Source organism: Balaenoptera ricei, chromosome 15, assembly GCF_028023285.1.
Source record: "Balaenoptera ricei isolate mBalRic1 chromosome 15, mBalRic1.hap2, whole genome shotgun sequence".
NCBI classification, from domain to species: domain Eukaryota; kingdom Metazoa; phylum Chordata; class Mammalia; order Artiodactyla; family Balaenopteridae; genus Balaenoptera; species Balaenoptera ricei.
In genome coordinates, this window is record NC_082653.1 from 73,184,946 (window position 1) to 73,204,263 (window position 19,318).

General features: G+C 52.6%; 3 protein-coding genes across 3 annotated transcripts; 2 read left to right on the forward strand and 1 right to left on the reverse strand.

Moving 5' to 3' along the window:
• The first annotated feature begins 738 nt into the window (after positions 1–738).
• MYL11 (myosin light chain 11) lies at positions 739–3,022 on the forward strand. Its single transcript, XM_059896141.1, has 7 exons — positions 739–847; positions 1,483–1,578; positions 1,831–1,906; positions 2,107–2,211; positions 2,320–2,398; positions 2,685–2,733; positions 2,825–3,022. The coding sequence occupies exons 1-7, from the start codon at positions 845–847 to the stop codon at positions 2,927–2,929; spliced, it is 513 nt and encodes a 170-aa protein (XP_059752124.1). The 5' UTR covers positions 739–844; the 3' UTR covers positions 2,930–3,022.
• Positions 3,023–3,240: 218 nt separating this feature from the next.
• On the reverse strand, positions 3,241–14,228 carry SEPTIN1 (septin 1). Its single transcript, XM_059898711.1, has 13 exons — positions 14,162–14,228; positions 13,736–14,084; positions 6,799–6,934; positions 6,563–6,653; positions 6,384–6,470; positions 6,011–6,134; positions 5,566–5,700; positions 5,349–5,466; positions 4,615–4,716; positions 4,395–4,494; positions 4,047–4,212; positions 3,725–3,815; positions 3,241–3,620 (listed from the first exon to the last, which is right to left on the reverse strand). Exons 1-13 carry the CDS (start codon positions 14,226–14,228, stop codon positions 3,534–3,536), a joined length of 1,653 nt encoding a protein of 550 aa, XP_059754694.1. The 3' UTR covers positions 3,241–3,533.
• Positions 13,924–18,116, forward strand: ZNF48 (zinc finger protein 48). The gene is made up of 3 exons (XM_059896433.1): positions 13,924–14,107; positions 14,269–14,362; positions 15,513–18,116. The coding sequence occupies exons 2-3, from the start codon at positions 14,284–14,286 to the stop codon at positions 17,312–17,314; spliced, it is 1,881 nt and encodes a 626-aa protein (XP_059752416.1). The 5' UTR covers positions 13,924–14,107; positions 14,269–14,283; the 3' UTR covers positions 17,315–18,116.
• The last annotated feature ends 1,202 nt before the right edge of the window (positions 18,117–19,318 follow it).

A 19,318-nucleotide genomic window follows, 5' to 3' on the forward strand; every position in this document is an offset into this window, starting at 1 on the left:
AAAAATAAAAATAAAAATAAAAATAATGATTATACTTCACTAACTGTTTCCAAATAGTGTTCACATCCAGAAGTTCTGTGGGATGGGAATTACGTCCCCATTTTATAGAGGGGGAAACCAAGGCCCAGGGAGTTGGAGCACAAAGCCCAAGGTCACAGAGCAGCCTCTCTGCTCCAGGCTGTCTAGTCTCTTCATACCTAGTGATTCCATGCCCCACATCTTTCCTCACAAAATCCCCCCTCTTCTTGAAGGGGATGTAGCAGACTTCCTGATCCTTCAACTTCCCCAGGCAGCTCTCTCCCACCTGTAACCTCTGTCACTACCCCCACATATACATACCCTTGACTGTGAACTCCACAGTGGGGGGACTGTGTTTGTCAAAGTGCACCTGCAAAGCATGCACCAGTGCCTGGCACACTGTAGGTACTCAATAAATTTACTGTGTTTAAATCTGGGCCCACCCCACACAGGGGTACCGGAGGCTGGTGCATCTCTTTCCTAGTCCTGTGTCTCAGCCTGGGCCCTCTCTGAACTCTGGCACATTCCAGCCTCCTTTGGGGAAAAAGAACATCCCTTCCTGCCCAGGTCCTAGTGAGACCTGCATCCCAAGACTCACTCCCTCCTCCCTCCCTCCTTGGGCTCCAGCTGCTGCCAGCCCAAGAAAGGAGAGGCCCTGAGCTGGGCTATTTTGGTATCTGGGGTGGGCACCCACAGGGCTAAGGTTACCCTGGTATGTTAATGACTCCCTGGGGCAGGACTATATAACTCCAGAGGGACCGCCCCAGGCTGACTCTCTGCTCCTTTCCAGCCAGAGCCACTGCCTGGCCCCCGGGAGACCTAAGACATGGTGAGTGAGAATCCCCCAGCCCCTGCCCAGATCCCTCAGACCTCAGGGCAGCCTCATCCTTTGAAAGAAAGTAGCTGGTTCCCAGTCTGGCAAGAGGAAAAAAGATGAATCTTCCCTTTCTTGATATCACTAATGGGGAATGTACAGAATGATGCCCTAAAGGATCCAACCAAGGATAATCTGCCTAGACACTCCACTCGCAGGAGCCCTGTCCCTCCCAAAGCATGCTCCATGCCGTCCTGCACTCCATCTTCCTAAAACCCCCAGGATCAGCCAGACAAGTGTTCCCACTCCCATTTTATAAATGAGAAAGTAGAGGTTCAGGTGAGTGAGTGATCAGGGTCACACAGCAAGTCTGGGACTCAGAGGAGGCAGGGTCAGGGCACTAAGAAGGGGAGATACACTCCACTTGTTGGGTAGGATGGAAGGATGGGGACTTGAGGGCTACACAGAGGAATTTGGGGGTACAACTGCAGCAGGTCTCCTCAGCAAAGAGGTCATAAGGAAGGGGAAGCCTAGAGCCAGAAGAGTTGCTTTAGAAGAATGGACTCAAAGAAGCCTGAATCTAATCCATCGCCTCTAGAGAGGAGTAGGGATTGGTCCTTGAACCCCTCTGCCCAACCCTCATCCCTCAGGCACCCAAGAAGGCCAGGAGAAGGGCAGTGGCAGAGGGCGGAAGCTCCAATGTCTTCTCCATGTTCGATCAGACCCAGATCCAGGAGTTCAAGGAGGTAAGTGCGGGGAGAAGGGAGACTGAAGACTGACCAAAGGCTCCCCTTGCTGCCCCTCCCCCCACCCCTCCCTGGAATGTGCACCTGTTGGGGGGAGGGGAAGGGTTTAGAATTCCTTGTTCTCCTCCCTGCTTGGAGTGTAAGAGGACAGCTGGCTGGGGGCCAGAATCTCAGAATCTGATCTGCCTGGAGTAAGGATGCTGAAGCCTGGCCATGGGGGACCTAACCTCTCCCTACGTTGGCCCTCCACAGGCCTTCACAGTAATTGACCAGAATCGTGATGGCATTATTGACAAGGACGACCTGCGGGAAACCTTCGCAGCCATGGGTGAGCCTACTCCACCTGTAAAGATTCAAGGCTGCAGAGTCCTAGGAATTCAGCAGCCTTAGGTTCCAGCCCTGCCAGGTCCACCCTGGGCCTCAGTCTACCCAGATAAAAAATGGATGGGATGATGTGAACTTATGGGAAGCGTTATTCCCTGGCCCCTAGACCCCACTCCACTCCATGCTTCCCCCACCCTGTTCCAGGGCGTCTCAATGTGAAGAATGAGGAGCTAGATGACATGATGAAGGAAGCCAGCGGGCCCATCAACTTCACTGTCTTCCTGACCATGTTTGGGGAGAAGCTCAAAGGTGAATGAAGTGTCCTGGGTCCAAACCCCCAGATGCCTCTCCCCAGACCGTTCAGGGACTGACCCTTTAGCAACCCTTCAGCTTCATGTGCCCTCTGACCACCCCCAGGTGCCGACCCTGAGGATGTGATCACTGGAGCCTTCAAGGTCCTGGACCCTGAGGGGAAGGGCACCATCAAGAAGCAGTTGTAAGTGACACCCTCCAGCTGCTCCCACACAGAAAGCCTCCTTAAATTCCTACCAAGAGTTAGGCACTGCCAGAGATAAGGGAAAAATTAGGACTGTGGTGATGGGATTAAATTTTCACAGCACACAGGGGGAAGGGCAAAAGGGGGGAGGCCAGAGTGTTTGGGAGACCAATGAGGAATCCAGAGTAACCCCGGTTTTCAAGGCGAGACTGGGAATGGCAACGGGGATGAGGTGGAAGGGACTGGAAAGGAATCACGAAGCCCAATCTCTGTCACCTCTCTCCAGCCTGGAGGAGCTGCTTACCACGCAGTGTGACCGCTTCTCCCGGGAAGAGGTGAGTGGGGAAAGGGCCTAGGGGAAGCGGAGGGATGGGGGAAGGGGAACGTAAGGAACCGGTTGGAGATACCCCTGCGTTTTTTCCCCAGATCACAAATATGTGGGCGGCCTTCCCCCCCGACGTGGGCGGCAACGTAGACTACAAGAACATAAGCTACATCATCACGCATGGCGACGCCAAGGACCAGGAGTAGCGGACCCTCTTAGGCCTCTGCTGGGCAACGCCTTCCTGCCAGTGCGACCACCCCACCTCGACTCCTAATAAATTGAACTGGTCTCGTTTCTTATCCGCGACGGCTTCAGTGCGTTTGTGTGAACAGGGCTCAGGTGGGAGGCTGCGCTGAAACACCGGCTGGCACGAAACGAGTGCCCAGCAAATGAATGAATAAATAGTGGCCCGGAGGCCTGGGTGGAACGGTTCCACCCGCTACGCCCGCCGCTTATTCCCGCTGGGAAAGAGAAGACTTGCGTGGCCTCAGGGAAACTCAGTTTTTATTGAAGTCGCAGTTTGGGTGAAGTGGGGCGGGGCTGGGAGAGTTAGGGGATGGGAGGGAAGCTCTGCCTCGCTATGTGGGCCGAGGCGGATTGGGGCGGAGCCAATGCGGGGTCGGGGCGGAGCCAAAGGCGGGGCTACACACTCCAGGATTGGGAGAACCTGCTAGCCCGCTAACCCCTTGCAAGGGCGGGCCTTACAGGTTTGGGCTCCGGGATTAAGCGCCGGGCAACCTGGGGCTCGAGGATTGGACAAGATACGAACTGAAGGCGGAGACGTGGTAAAGTAGGGTCCGGGCGGGGGTCTCAGAGAGCGTCCGACTGCTCGCCCTGAGCCTGGCTCTGCTGCATCTGGGCCTGCATCTTCTCCAGCATCTCTTGCATGCGGCGCAGCTGTGCGGGGCAAGATTGCAGGCGGTGGGACTGGGCAAGGCCAGAAAGGGACTTCGAAGAGGATTTGGGGCCTTGATCTGGGGGAAAGCGAGGTGCTTGCTCACCTCTTCGTCTTTCTCGCGGATCAGCTTCTCCGTGTCGGCCAGAGGCAGCATGGGCAGCGGGATCTCTGTGGCGCTCTGGCGGGAGAGTTTACTAGGGGGTGGGGGAAAGGGACAGGAATCAAAGTCGAGAACCGTGGTTGTGGGTCACTGCCGCGAGGCAGGGCCTGGGGTTTGGCGGGACCATGTCCTTCAGGTTAGGGCCATAAGCAAAGTGGGTGGGGAAAGAAAGGCTCCGGGAGAGGAGTCTAGAAGGTGAAGGCGGGGGTCATGGATGGTGAGCGCGGAGCCTTGGAAGCACCTAGGAGTCAGCTCTGGCTCTCACCTACGGCTGGCTCGATCACGCGCCCCAGGCCGGGCCAGGCTCTGTAGGCAGCGCGCCCGGTAGCCCTCGTAGAGCAGATCATGTGTCACCTCCTTCAGGTCCTGCAGGTGTGTCTGCACTAGCATCCGTCGCAGGTTCAGGAAATCGCAGTGATGTGGGTTCTCCACTGGGGGGCGGACCGGCGAGAGTCGGGGAGCTTGGGTCGGGTCTGCTGCCCAAGGACCCCTCTTTTGACTTTTAGGACCCCCGGGACCAGAACTCTCCCCAACTTCACCTGTTGGGTGCGGTTGACTCGGAGGCGTCCTGGGCTCCCTGCTGGCCTCAGAATGCGTTCCTGGCCTTACTCACCCTCCACGGTGCCCCAGGAGTAGCGGCGTCCCCTCACCGGTCGGGTCCCGCCGTCCCTCACTACTTCGCAGGAACCGACGACGGCGAAAGGGATGCTTTCCTAGAGGGCAGGAGTCAGCGATCACCGTTGGCCCCCTTTGGGTAGAAACCTCTTTCTCAGCTCCCACCTCCACATCCGCCTCCCCTGGCTTCTCTGCCCCTTCCTCCTTTGCCTCTGCACCTTCATCTCCGCATCCTGCCTCTTGAAGTCTTCATCCTCATCAGAGTCACAATCGGGGAACTGGTAGATATTGATCTCCTCCTCCTGCAACTGTTCCCGGATCTTGGAGGAGACAGATGCAGAGACGGTGAGAAACACAGAGACTGTGAACCACAGACATTGCATGACCAGAGACAGTGAGATATAGATACAGACACGGGGTGGAAGAGACAGAGAGGAAGACGTGAAAGACAGAGATGGTGAAAGATGGACATACGGGATGACTGAAAACGAAATCTCAAACGAGAGACAGAGACGTAGATGGTGAAAAACTGAGACAGTTACCCTAATGGGAAGTTTTGAAGATGAGCAGACACCAAAAGACCAGGAGAGAGAGGCATAAGCGGAAACAGTGGGAAAGCGCTCTGAAGACACAGGGGGGTGGGAAGGTGGGGGGTGGGGGCAGTCAGCATCCTGGGGCCAGAAGGATAACATTGGTCATTATGTCTACACCCCTGGCCTCAGACAGGCCTTAGCCAAGCATCCAGCCCAGGGATTCTATTCCGAACCTCCAGAGACATGGCTTCCTTAGGCAGCTTATGACCCACCTTCCTCAGAAACTTTCTTCCACAGTCTAGCCTGACACATCACGCTCCAAAAGGGCTACCCCAAGATCAAAGAAGTCAAAGCTGAGTTCGATTTTGATCATGACTTTTGGCTTCATGTGAGGTCAAATGTCAGAGGCCACCACACACCTTCTGCTTGAGGGCCTGTGTTTCCTTAGGCATCAGGGCATCTGCTTTGCCAATGACTGGGATAATGTTGACCTTCTCATGCACCGCCCGGAGGAAGGCCACATCTAGGGGCCGGAGCCTGCACCCAGGGATTGGTCAGGGCTCAGTTTCAGGGCACAGAGACACTCCCCCTCCGGCCCTCCCCAAATGTCCCAACTCCCCAGGGTGCCCCTCGGACCCCCGGCCAAAGGGTGAGATGAAGTAGAGGCAGCAGTGGACACGGGAATCCTGGATGTTCTTCCTGTTCAGGCCACTCTCATCCCGAAGATACTGCTCAAATTGCTCCTCAATGAAGCGCACCACGGGCAGCCAGCTGGGGTGTGGGGAGAGAGCGGAAAGTCAGAGAACAGGGACCACAGCACAGGGAAGGGGACAAGGCTAGCCAGCACTGTGGGTGTGGGAAGTAGTTTCTTTGGCTCCAACCAAAGACGTCAGAGGAAACTGGCAGGTGAGATGTTGGGAAGCACAGGGCACTTTGGGCCACAAGGCCACCAGAAACAGGCCCCACCTTTGGCGGGGGGTGGGGGGTAGGGCAGGGCAGACCAGCCCTGAATCTGACCCCTCAGTCTCCACAGAGTAGCCACATTGGGAAGCTGAGCCCCGGGTCCTCCCCCATTCCTCACCAGTCTGAACAGTCCACTGAGTCCCCAAAGCCAGGTGTGTCCACCAGGGTCAGCTTCACCTTAATACCCCCCTCCTCGATCTCCACGCCCCGGCGCTCGATGGTCAGTGTTTGTGTCAAGCGAGCTATGAGGATGGGGAGAGGTCAGGGAGCTGGGTAGGGGCCTGAGGCAGGACTAATTTCCTTTCTCAGACTCACAGTTGCCTCCACCCATTTTTCAGGGGAGGAGAGTGAGTCTCGGAGAAAAGCAGTGAGCCGCCTGAGTCCCCCAGAACGTCATGGGAAACCCAGAGGGAAAGGAAGAGAGTGCAGTCTAGGGACATGGGAGGAGGGGGTCAGAGTGCCTGGAGAGCACGGTGGGGAGGGGGTCTTACCCCTGGCCTCTGGGACTTGCCGATCCTCATAGAGGTTGGTGAGAAATAGGCTGTTGATGAGGGTAGATTTTCCCAGGCCTGACTCCCCTGTGGACAAGACAGGCCCAACTGGTCAGGTGAGGGAACAGCCAAGGTCTCTTGAGGACCCCTTGCCAGGCCCCTCTCCAAAACCCCCAGACCTGCCACCATGAGTGTGAAGTCAAACCCCTTCTTGACGGACTTGCGATGCAGCTGGTTGGGGAGGGCGGCGAAACCCACATACTCCTTGTCCTGTTGGCAGGGGAAGGACAATACGAGGCTGCTGGGGGCAGCAGGCAGGGCCCCCAGGATAACCTGATCTCAGAGGCTAGGAGAAGTCAACCTATTGTGGGTTGACCTGGCTAGCCTGGGGGTTGGGGACTGGGGGCAGAGATACCTGGATTCCTGGGCATAAAGACTCACCATGGCCCCGATAGCTGTCGCTGCACCTGCTGTCTCTCCCCACTTCCTCTGGTGGGGCAGGAAGTTGAGGGTGGCAAACAAGGGGGCGGGCAATGTAGGAAGCTGAGATGCTCAAATTGGCCCAGAGAGGTGGGAAAAGCCGAGACCAAGAACAGCGGTGGTCCTGAATTCATGGATACCTTTGCCCATAACCCCAATAGGAAGCTTCAACCCCTCTGTTCTCTGTACACCTTTATTCCAAGCCCCATTGTAACCCCATCACCCTGGTGGGAGGTAGGGTGTAAGCAGAGAGGAAGGAAGTGGGTTGGTCTCTCTAGCAAGTGAGATGAAGGCTTTGACAGAGGTGGTTAAAAAAAAAAGTTCCAAGGAGTGGACCAAAAGCCATAACAAAGACTGAGGGTGGGAGGGGCCATCAATTTTCCTCGCCAGCTCATACACTGGATTCTTAAAAGGACTTCAGGTCTTTGGACACCACAGCCAGAGAGACTGTCCTTCAGAATCCTGGCCAAGGCACTCCCCTGCTTGAAACCCTTCATGGGCTTCCCAGTGATCTCAGAATCAAGTCTGAGTCCTGACTTGGCAGCCAAAGCCTCCCCCATCTGACCTCATCACCCCATCTTTCACTCACCCTTACTGAGTGCCCATATCCTAGCCTCTGTGTATATTGAACTTTACCTTCTTCTGCACCAGGTGAACTCCTCTTTACCCTTCTAGGGTTTGATTCAAAGGGCTCTTCCTCCTCTATGAAACCTTCCCCAACCACCCCAGGCAGAGTCATTTTCCATCCTCTGGACTCCCCAGCACCTTTCACAGGCCCCTCCAATGCCCACCTTTGCTTATCTGGCTGTCTCTTCTACTCCCGGCTGAGTTTTCTGAGGACAGGGACCATGTCTTCCTAATTTCTATATCCCTGGCGTCTTGCACAGGGCCTGGAACAAAGAAGGTGCCAATAAATAATATACTAGATAAATGAATGCATGAAAGAGTGAGTGATTGAAGTTAGTCTGGGACAAAGGCTGGCAGGCTGCAGAACTTGTAAAAGGAGCTTGGCTTTGGAGTCAGAAAGAACTTCCCAAACCTCAGCTCTCCCACTTACTGTGTGACCTTGGACAAGTCATTTGCCCTCTCTGAACTCCATTTTTTTCATAGTAAGATGAAATACACACATTTATATTTTGTTATCAGGACTCAGAGTGGTTTCGGATGACATGGGCTTTGGAGTTAATCAGTTATGTATACAATATACTATATATATATATATATATATACACACACACACACACACACACATACCCTAGCTTTAGCATTTATGAACTGAGTGACCTCTCTGAACCTTTAAAGCGAGTCCGCTTAGTATGACCTATAAGGCCTTGCTCAATCTGGATCCTGCCTATTGCTCCAACCCCATTTTCTTTCTCTATTCTTCATGGTTCTATTTATTATTTCCCATTTAGCCCCTGTTATGGACTGAATTGTGTCCCCCTACTCCCCACTTCATGTGTTGGAGCCCTAACCCCCAACGTGACTATATTTGGAGGTAAGACCTTTAAGGAGGAAATTAAGGTTAAATGAGGTCAGAAGGGTGGGGCCCTGATTCTCTAGGTCTGGTGTCCTTATAAGAAGGGACACCAGCAATCTCTCTCTGCGCATGCACAAAGGAAAGGCCATGTGAGGACAGAGTGAGAAGGTGGCTGTCTGCAACCCAAGAAAAGAGGCCACACCAGAAACCAACCCTGCTGGCATTTTGATCTCGGACTTCCAGTCTCCAGAACTATGAGAAAATAAACATCTGTTGATTAAGACTCCTAGTCTGCGGTGCTCTGTTATACCACCTCATAGCTCACTCATTTCCTCTCCTCAGCCTAAGGCAACCACTCTAATGTGCTTAATGTGTAATTTTTTAGTTTGTACACATTTTGAAAAATGTGCAGTGCATAGTACATGTTTACACAAATAGCTATATATGTATATATTAATATGTATTTCTGTTTGTTAATTTTTTTCAATCAGCACTATCTTTTAAGATCCATCCATGCTACCACCTTTTCCTTACTTCAACCTCATTTCTAGTACTGCTCCCTTCATGTAACCTTGGAAAAATCACCTCTCTGGGCCTTACTTTCCTCATCTACCATATGGGATTGGATGCTCCCACCACACTGAATTCACAGAAGTTGTTCAAGTTTCATGATTATAAAGACATATAATAATTAAGAGCCGTGTGACCTTGGGCATCTTTAACCTTTCAGTGACTTCGTTTCTGTATCTGTTAAATAATGCCATTAATAATTTCACTTCATAGGGACATGATGAGGATTACATATCTAACACATATAAAGTTCTTAGCAGTGCCTGGCATAAAAGATGCGCTCACACATAACGCTAGTTATTGCTATTACATGAGCTGATGGGTGCAACAGTGCCACTAGCTCCAATCTAGCGACTGCTCTTCTGGATTAGTTGCTGAGAATCCAGACAGCGTGAATCAGCCAGGGTTGCCGCCCTCTGGGGAGACGGAGACAGCCACAAGCAAGTGTGACACACAGCACTGGTGCTAAAAATGTAGTGTAATAAGGAGATAAACAGAGTACTTTGAGAAGCCAAGGGAAGGGATAATTATACCCTTCCCCCTGCACCACAACCCTTCCCCCTGCATTTCTCACCAGGCTGAGCAGCCCTACCATCCTAGTTAAAACTCTGAACTCCTTCCTTTGCTCTCCACAAGTATATCCAATTGGTTTCCAAGTCCTTTCTATCGATGAGAAAAATTGGCCCCTCCTCTCTACACCCTTCACTGTCTTGCCCCTGCCCTGGGTTCAGACTCTAATCAGCTCTTCCCTGAATTATTCAATAATATTTAAGAAAATAACATGCACACACCTGTCAGAATGGCTATCATCAAAAGACCACAAATAACAAATATTGGCAAGATGTGGAGAAAAGGGAACCCCTGTACACTGTTGGTGGGAATGTAAATTGGTGTAGCCAATGTGGAAAACAGTATGGAGGTTCTGCAAACAACTAAAAATAGAACTACCATATGATCCAGCAATAGCACTCCTGGGTATATATCCGAAGAAAACGAAAACACTAATTCAAAAAGATACGTGCACCCCAATGTTCATAGCAGCAGTGTTTACAATAGCCAAGATATGGAAGCAACCTAAGTGTCCATCAACAGATGAATGGATAAAGAAGATGTGGTACTATATATACATATATAAAATATATATACATATATATATACATACACCAACACACACACACGCAATGGAATACTACCTACTCAGCCATAAAAATGAATGAAATTTTGCCATTTGCAACAATATGGATGAACTTGGAGGGTATTATGTTTAGTGAAATAAGTCAGACAAAGACAAATACTATATATTATCGCTTATATATGGAATATAAAAAATAAAAAATAACTATCAAATACAACAAAACAGAAACAGACTCACATCTAGAGAATAAACTAGTGGGGAGAGAGAAAGGAGAAGGGCAAGATAGGGCTGAGAGATTAAGAGGTACAAACTAAAATAAGTTACAAGGATATATTGTACAGCACAGGAAATACAGCCAATTTATAATAACTATAAATGCAGTATAATCTTTAAAAATGGTGAATCACTGGGACTTGCCTGGTGGTCCAGTGGTAAAGAATCCGCCTTCCAATGCAGGGGACGTGGGTTTGATCCCTGTTTGGGAAGCTAAGATCCCACATACCTCGGGGGAACTAAGCCCACGCGCCACAACTATTGAGCCCTCGTGCCTCAACGAGAGAGCCCACGTGCCGCAAACTACAGAGCCCACATACTCTGGAGCCTGCGCGCCATAACTAGAGAGAGAAAACCTGCACGCCACAACTAGAGAGAAGCCTAAGCGCCACAAAGAAGAGACCGCACGCCGCAATGAAAGATCCCACATGTCTCAACAAAGATCCCATGTGCCGCAACTAAGACCCAACGCAGCCAAAAAGATAAGGAAAATAAATAAAATAAATATTTACAAAAAAAATTGTGAATCACTATGTTGTACACCTGAAATTTACATAATATTGTAAATCAACTATACCTCAATAAAAAAAAGAAAAAAAGAAAAAATGGCATTTATATTCATTTATTTACTGTATAACCAATACATATTCTCATGGAAAAATTAGCAAATGCAAATGGTTAGAAAAATTTACATCTAATATCATTCCATGATATATCCTCATTTTGATTTTCATCCTTCTAGATTTTCTCATATGCCTATACATATGAATAAATATATATTCACAAAACTAGGATAACATAACTTTGGAAACCTGTCTTTGTCACTTTATATGTTATGTCTATGATCATAAATACACATCTACATTATCATTTTTCTAGATGCTTAGTATTCAGGCTGATTCCCATTCTTCCCTGTGATAAACAACGCTGAGCTGGGATGACTGTGTTTATGGTGCTATCATTGTGCACTTGTCCAACCATTTCCTCGGGCCTCATTTCTATAAGGGGAATTACTGAGTCAAAGGAAGTCACATATTTAAGGCATTTGTGCATACTAATAAATGCCCTCAGAAAAGGCTCTTGGCTTGGTTAAGTGCAGAGATGATATGAATTAGCAGTGACACAATATTCTATTTACATGCTTATTAACTCCAACAAATTATGCCCAATCATTCCTGTGATAAGGTTTGGGGCCTGTTTGTAGAAAGGAAGATCCCACCTTGAGTTTCCTATGGGGCAGTGAATGGTAGACAGCAGTCTTTCCATTTAATAATCATCTGGATTAGTTCTTTTTCATCTCTCCATCATATCTTCATAGCTACCTATGGCCCTACCAGACGTCCCTGGAAGGGTTTCTGTGTCTTTAGACCTGAGTTCAGGTTCAGACCCAATAACTCCAGGCTTTGTCTTCTCAAAGTCAGAGCTAGCTCTCCAAGTGAGTATGGCATGCAGGCTGGCCAGCCTTTGGGGGTTTCCTCCAAGAGGGGCTGGCTCTTTGCCAGTTTGGTACCCTCTTACCTCTGTTTCCCAGCACATGTGCCTGGCACATATTGGACCCCCGGGAAATGTTCATGGAACAGATGATTAACTTACCATCTCATCTGCAGCTTCCACTACTTTCCTATTATGTAAACTTTTGACACATTAAAACAGAACTATTATCTATCTTCCTCTTTGAGGATAGATATTAATTATCTTTGGATCCCAAGCTTCTAGCACATAGTAGGTTTTCAATTAGTATGTGGGCCATTGTTCATTTCATTCCCTCTGCCTGGAGTTCTTCATTTTAGGCCCACTTCAGCCAGGCTCTGGACTTGGCTGAAATCTTACCTGTCCTGAAAGGATCAGCTCAAAAATGCCACCTTCTTCCTTGGTTACTTCAGCCCAAAGAGTAATAACTGATATTTTTTACTAAGTACTTTACACCTCAACCATTCAAATTAAGTATTATCCCCATTTTACAGTTCAGGAAACAGAAGTAACTTCCCCACCCAAGGTTAAATGGGAGCAAATGACAAGGTCAGGAATCAAACTCTGCATGAATGAACTTAAAGTCAGTGTCTACAGCCACTAAACTCTACAGGTCTCTCTCTCTCTGTACTACATTCCTATCACATCTTTATTAGGTCGGTGTACAATCTGTCACATCATCTGTATGTCTCCATGTTCTACTGAGTAGAGAGAGCTCCCTGAGGGATTTCTTTGTATTTCCAGGGTCTAGACTTATGGTTGATGATCCGTAAGTATGTGTTGATTGATTTGTGCTCCATCTTTATCCGTGTCTAACATTCATGCATACCAGGTACACAAAACCACACAGATTCATTCCCACAAATGAGAACTCTTCCTACTATCTTGAATCGGTGAACGTAACTCTCTCACGCCCTTAGAGTTCTTATTTATCATGATTTGTGTGCTTGCCCCTTTAAACTGGTAGCACCCCAAGGACAACTCTTAACACATGTTTCATCTCTTTGTCAAACTCTTGACATAGCACTGATGTGCTAATAAATGTTAATTAATATACAAACCTTGGTTACCCCTCTCCATCATTAGATGGGCTGCAGACACTTACAGGCACCCCACCCCCTCCCCAAAGGCAACCTTGCCCAGAGTACAGATACTGGGGATCACACCCCTGGGACCACTGGAACACAGCCCCAGCCAGGGCCCCACCAAGCTGGGAAACAGGGTTTAATGTTTTAGCCTCTCCCTGGGCTCCCTTGGTAGGGCTGTAGACCTGTCCCTAGTCTCCCCATGGCCTCTTTCTTCGTGTCCCTGTTTCTCTTTGTCTCTGCCTGTTTCACTCTTCGTTCCTCTGCCTCTGTTTCTCTCCAGGTTCCCTGCCTTTTCTTGTAGTTCTTCCGACTCTGCTTCAATGACTTTATGTCTCTCTTATCTGTTTCTACGTGTGTTTGTTTCTGGCGGCCAATCTTTTGCTCCTGTGTTTTTGGTCTGCTGCAGTCTCTGTCTCTCTGCCTTTCCATCCTCTCTGATTCAGGGCTCTTAGGTTACGACTCCGGATCCAGGTCTGTGTCCATCGGCCTGCTTCTCCTCAGCATTTATCTGGCGTCTGCCACTAGCTCCCGCTACTGCCTCGGTCTCCCCCAGCCCAGCCCCCACGCGCGGCCCTCGGCCTAGCCGATCGGCCCCGCTTTGTTTCCCGTGTCTCGGCGCCCCGCCCCCGCCCCATCTGGGGTCTCCGCCGCCCTCTGCCGCCCTTTGTCTGCCTTGGTCTTTCCACCACCCCTTTCCCTGGGTCTGCCTTGGGATCTCTCTTTGTCTCTCCGGGCCGGGGTGGCTGGCGCTGTCGGCCAGCTCCGGAGGTCGGCGCGGGTGGCCCGACACAGCGACAATTAGGAAGTCTTCGGCCCACCACATCCAGCTCCAGCCCAGGAGGCACACGGTTAATACCACCGAGTTCGGGCAACTGTCCTCGGCTCAGAGTAGCCCTCTCCGCGGCACGCGGCTGCCCGCCGGCCACCGAGCTCTGGAGGACGCGGGCAGCCCCCACAAGCGTGCAGCTCCTCCAAGGTCCTAGAGCGGCCGGGTGCCGCCCGGCGCTTCCGCTTCCCGTCCCCGCCCCCGGCGGCCGCCCCAGGGGAACGCCTGGGACTGAGCCCCCCTCCTCGTTTGGCGCCGAGCCCGCATCCCCGAGCCGTCGGCGGCGCGGGCACCGGAGCCCCGCCGAGGAGCTCCGGAGGGTGCCGGGGTGGCGGAGGCGGCTGCTGCAGCGGCGGCGGCGGGAGGAGAAGGGGAGCGGCTGCGCGCCGGAAGGAGCAGCAGGTGCAGGGGCGGCTGGCGGCGCGGGCGGGGATCACCGGGAGCCGCGCCCCGCACCTCGGACCCGAACGCTGCCCGGTGCCCGTGCCGGCCAGCAGAGGGCAGGGCGCCGCCGTCCGCACATGGCTGTGTGACTGTGAAATTGTGTCTGTCCCCTTGCTCAGGGCGGCGTGCCAGCGATGGAGCGCTCGGTGGGGCCCTGGGGCGCGGATCTCCGTGGCTCAGAGGACAGGGAGCAGCTGAGAGGCACCCGCACAGGTGAGGGCCAAAGCGGTGCACCGCCGTGGGTAGGTAATGGCTGGGTGGGGACCCCGGTGCTGGGCTCTGCCTGGCCCAGACCCAGAAAAATCGGACATGAACTGTGCTTCCTGGGGTGGGGGTGGGGGTGGGGGGGCGGGCGGGGAGGAGGGGAGCAAAAGCCGAGGGACGGAGCCAGTGTTTCTGAGCACCTACTATGCGCCAGGCCTTGAGGGGCATCATTTCAAGGACTCCCTCCCCGTCCCCGACAGTGATCAGCAGGCTTGCTGCCTCTGCCCTACTTCAGGCCTCATTCTGTCTCATCCTGGCAATTGCAGCAGCCTCCCCTCAGCCCTTTTCTCTCCAGTGATGCACTGTGCAGCCACATTGATCTAAGTCCAGATCTAATCCTGTCTCCCTTAACAAAAACCTTCCCTAGCTCCCTTCTGCTACTAATTAAAAGCCTTAGTCTAGTGTTCAATCTAGATCTTACATGCTTAATCTAGTCTCAGCATCCCTTTCCATGGTTTACTCTTTTCTCTGCTGTTAAAGCCCAGCCCTGTCTCTTTATTTCCTCTCTCTCGTGACAGCACAGTTATTCTGAGCCTGCAATTATAATTTTTTGTGCCTTATCTCTCCTACCCATCCTGAGGGACAGGTGTGTGTCTGGATCCTCTCAGGTACACACAAGATGATTGAAGTAATAAGTTACAGACTGGGCTAATATAAAAAAGATATAATGTAATTAGCAAATACCAGGCTTTCCAAATAGAGGCAGTATAATGTAGGGCTTAACACAGGCTTGAGAATCAGACAGACCTGAGTTAGAAACCTGGTTTTGCTACTTTATAACTTTGAGCAAGTGACTTAAATTCTCGGAGTCTCCATGTTGGTAAAATGGGGGTAGTTAACAGTATTACCTCATAGGATTGTTTGCAAGGATTCAGTAATGCTTGGTTAAGTTATTGGCACATGTGAAGGGCACGGTAAAAGGAAGTTACTGTTACTGAGAGGCACAGACAATAATAAGTGCTTCAGAAATTCAGAGGAGAGAGAGCAAGAGAGATCCTTGCAACCACAGATGGTCAAGGACGCCTTTCTGGGGAGGTTGCTATCAAAGATAGGGGCTGAGCCAAAGGGCAGGGTCTACAACTCCTTTTTCTTTCCCCAGGTCTAGGGAGTGAGAACGTGGAGATTTCTCAGCCAGATGAGTTTGAACATGCCCCACAGGAGGATGACTTGGGGTTCAAGGAAGAGGAAGATTTGGCCCCAGGTCATGAAGTAGGAAATGCCTCTCTCAAACCCGAAGGCATTCAGACCTGGGATGACTTGTGGGTCCAGAGAGTGGGACCTGGGAAACCACAGGCCCGGGACAGAGGCCCTCGGCTCCTGGGAGAACCACGCTGGGGCCAGGCTAGTGATCGGGCTGCCGTGTGCGGCGAGTGTGGCAAGAGCTTTCGGCAGATGTCAGATCTGGTGAAACACCAGCGAACCCACACAGGGGAGAAGCCCTACAAGTGCGGGGTCTGTGGCAAGGGCTTTGGCGATAGCTCTGCCCGCATCAAACACCAGCGAACTCATAGTGGTGAAAAGCCCTACAGAGCCCGGCCACCAGCCCAGGGCCCCCCAAAGATTCCTCGGTCCAGGATCCCTGCTGGTGAGCGCCCCACCATCTGCGGTGAGTGCGGCAAGAGCTTCCGGCAGAGCTCTGACCTGGTGAAACACCAGCGGACACACACGGGCGAGAAGCCCTACAAGTGCGGGGTCTGTGGCAAGGGCTTTGGCGACAGTTCTGCCCGCATAAAGCACCAGCGGACACACCGGGGGGAGCAGCCCCCCCGGCCCGTGGTGCCCCGACGGCAGCCATCTCGAGCAGCCACGGCAGCCGCACAGGGACCTAAGGCCCAGGACAAGCCATACATCTGCACCGACTGTGGCAAAAGATTTGTGCTCAGCTGCAGCCTCCTGAGCCACCAGCGCAGTCACCTGGGGCCCAAGCCTTTCGGCTGTGATGTGTGTGGAAAGGAGTTTGCCAGGGGCTCAGATCTGGTGAAGCACCTGCGGGTGCACACAGGAGAGAAGCCTTACCTCTGCCCCGAGTGTGGCAAGGGCTTCGCTGACAGCTCTGCCCGGGTCAAGCACCTCCGCACGCACAGTGGCGAGAGGCCTCATGCCTGTCCGGAGTGTGCCCGCACCTTCAGCCTCAGCTCCACCCTTTTCCGCCACCGCCTCACTCACGCGGAGCCCCAGGACTTCAGCTTCCCAGGCTACCCCCTCGCCCCCCTGATCCCCAGCCCACCCCCCAGCTCAAGCCCACCCCCACCTCCCCTCGGCACCAGCCCCCCGCTGACGCCTCGAAGCCCTTCGCACTCGGGTGATGGCCCTTTCGGCCTGCCTGGCTTGGAGCCGGAGCCTGGGGGCCCACAGGCTGGGGAGCCGCCTCCACCGCTGGCAGGTGATAAGCCCCACAAGTGCCCTGAGTGTGGCAAGGGTTTCCGCCGAAGCTCGGACCTGGTGAAACACCATCGTGTACACACGGGGGAAAAACCCTACCTCTGCCCTGAATGCGGCAAGGGTTTTGCCGACAGCTCCGCCCGAGTCAAGCACCTCCGCACCCACCGTGGTGAACGGGCTCAGCCACCGCCACCATCCACTCTCCTGAGGCCACACAACCCCCCTGGCCCAGCACCCACGGCCCCTCGATCCCGAGTCCGGGCTCAGCCCTCTGGGCCCAGCCAGCCCCACGTGTGTGGCTTCTGTGGGAAGGAGTTTCCCCGGAGCTCAGATCTAGTCAAACATAGGCGCACACACACCGGGGAGAAGCCATACAAGTGTGCAGAGTGTGGCAAGGGTTTTGGTGACAGTTCTGCCCGCATCAAGCACCAGCGTGGGCACCTGGTCTTGAGGCCCTTTGGGATAGGGGATGGTCAGGCAAGGCCCCTCAAAGAGGAGCCACCAACGGGACTGGAATGATGGGGTCCAGGGAGGGTGGAGGCCCAGGAGACCAAAGGGGGGGGTATCTGCCGCTTAAGCAGAGAAGAAAGGGCCTGGGAGGCGGTGGGAGGGAGAAGGAGGGGAAGAAACAAATGGGAGAAAGGAGTGGATAGATAGCAATAGAGATTTGGAGACAATGACCTTGAAGCTCAGGAAACTCCTGGCTGGGCTCAGTCAGGACCTTGCCAGTGTGGTTTATACCCCCAGCTTCTAGAACACTGCCTAGTATACAGTAGGCAATAAATATTTGTTGATGAATAAACTGACCTTAGCCTGAGGGCCCTTAAAGAACTCTAAATTCCTGCTGCCTCTTAACCTGTAAATTGACCCCTCCCAACCTTGCCCCTGAGAGACCAGCACCCTGAACCAGGGTTTGTTAGACCTATGAGCTGCAACAATGAGACTTCTGAGGTTTAGGGTGACAGAGTGAGGCAGGGCCATCTTGACCACCCTACTGATGGTGAGAGTATTGTTGTGAGGCAGGCAGTACCCAGCCTCAGGCCGCTGGACGTGGTCTTAGCCAGGAAGAGGACACTTGGAGAGGCCAGACCTATCTGCCCTGGAGAAGCCCAAACTGCCCTGACACCTGGACATGGCAGAATAGGTCAGAGACAGCAGTAAGAGCAGTCATCTGCCCTGGATGCTAAGCCCAGGTCCCGGTGGACAGCAGCAGAGATACACTGGGAGAAGGGCAGTACAGGGTTGGGGAGAAGCCAGGGAAGCACCAAGGCCTGACAGCCACATCTCCATGTGTCTCGCCAATAAACTGCTTCTTGTCTGAGGCGTGGACTCGTGTGTGCGTGTGTGCGTGGTGAGGGGTGAAAAAGGTGCCGAAGGGTCACCACAGGCAAAACCCACAAGCCATGTTGTAAACTTGCTCTCTTTGAGCCCTGTCAAAGAAGTTGGGTTGTCATAGCTGCTTTTTAGCTCTGACAACGGGTTAAGAAAACGGCCACAAGGCCTGTCAGCTGATGCCTCAGACCTGAGTTCTGGCTGCCCACGGCAGCCACCTACGCCACAGGCTCGAGCGCGACCCTTAAAAGGAAAAACACTCGGTGGGAGTGTGGGGGGTGGGGGGGGGCGGGTGTTCTGCGAGCGCTGTTGCTATGGCGACAGGTACTGGGAGAAAAGTGGCCGGCAGGAATTGGTACCAGCTCAGAAGACCCCGACACTGATGTTCTGCCTTCTGGGAAACCCCACCTCCCTGCGACCCTTTTTTTATTTGTCGAGAAACAGGTCATTTGGCTGCATAGCCCAAAGGCAGGGCAAAGGGGATGTCTCTATCCCCCAGAAAAGGCAACCGTATTTCCCAGCCACCCATGCGTCATTAGGTGCAGGACTCCAACTCCTAGCTTTTTCCGAGGAGGGCGCCAATAGGGAGGAAGGGGAAAAAGGAACTGACCTGATTGGCCAGGGACAAAAAAGACTAGGGCGGTTCACCCATCTAAGAAATGAAGTACAAGACTCCCTACAACTTCGCTGGCTTGGCGTCTCAGCTAATTTACGTGCGGGAACGGTCCCCGGGTAGAAGCTCTCGCGACATCTTAACCGTCGGCCGGGCTTCCTTAGAAACCAATGAAAGCTTGCTGCAGCGCGGCTCCTCCCAGTCCTCGCACCCCTGCCAAGTTGTTAAACAGATTCGAAATCCCAGAATTTTGAGTTCAGGCCTGGAGTTCTCAGCGGCTTCTGTCCTTAAGTGCACACAAACACCCATAGACCTGAATGGAGGCCTTTGGGGCTTTGGGAAGATCCTCCCTGCTGGTTGCCGTGTCTCACCTCCCTACCAGGTCGGCCTCCAAGCTAGTCTGCAGTGAACTTTGTAAAATCTGACCACTTCACTCCCCTATTAAAAACCCTGCCGGGAGCTTCCCTGGTGGCGCAGTGGTTAGGAATCCGCCTGCCAATGCAAGGGACACGGGTTCGTGCCCCGGTCCGGGAGGATCCCACATGCCGCGGAGCGGCTAGGCCCGTGAGCCACAACTA

Coding starts and splice junctions, on each gene's coding strand:
- MYL11 (XM_059896141.1), top strand. Junction 1,907..2,106: donor GGAAACCTTCGCAGCCATGG/GTGAGCCTACTC, acceptor ACCCTGTTCCAG/GGCGTCTCAATGTGAAGAAT. Junction 2,212..2,319: donor GTTTGGGGAGAAGCTCAAAG/GTGAATGAAGTG, acceptor GACCACCCCCAG/GTGCCGACCCTGAGGATGTG.
- SEPTIN1 (XM_059898711.1), bottom strand. CDS start 14,228: ATGTGCGGACGGCGGCGCCCTGCCCTCTGCTGGCCGGCACGGGCACCG. Junction 6,471..6,562: donor CTTCACACTCATGGTGGCAG/GTCTGGGGGTTT, acceptor TCTTGTCCACAG/GGGAGTCAGGCCTGGGAAAA. Junction 4,495..4,614: donor GGCAGGATGCGGAGATGAAG/GTGCAGAGGCAA, acceptor CCTGCCCTCTAG/GAAAGCATCCCTTTCGCCGT.
- ZNF48 (XM_059896433.1), top strand. CDS start 14,284: ATGGAGCGCTCGGTGGGGCCCTGGGGCGCGGATCTCCGTGGCTCAGAG. Junction 14,363..15,512: donor GCTGAGAGGCACCCGCACAG/GTGAGGGCCAAA, acceptor TTCTTTCCCCAG/GTCTAGGGAGTGAGAACGTG.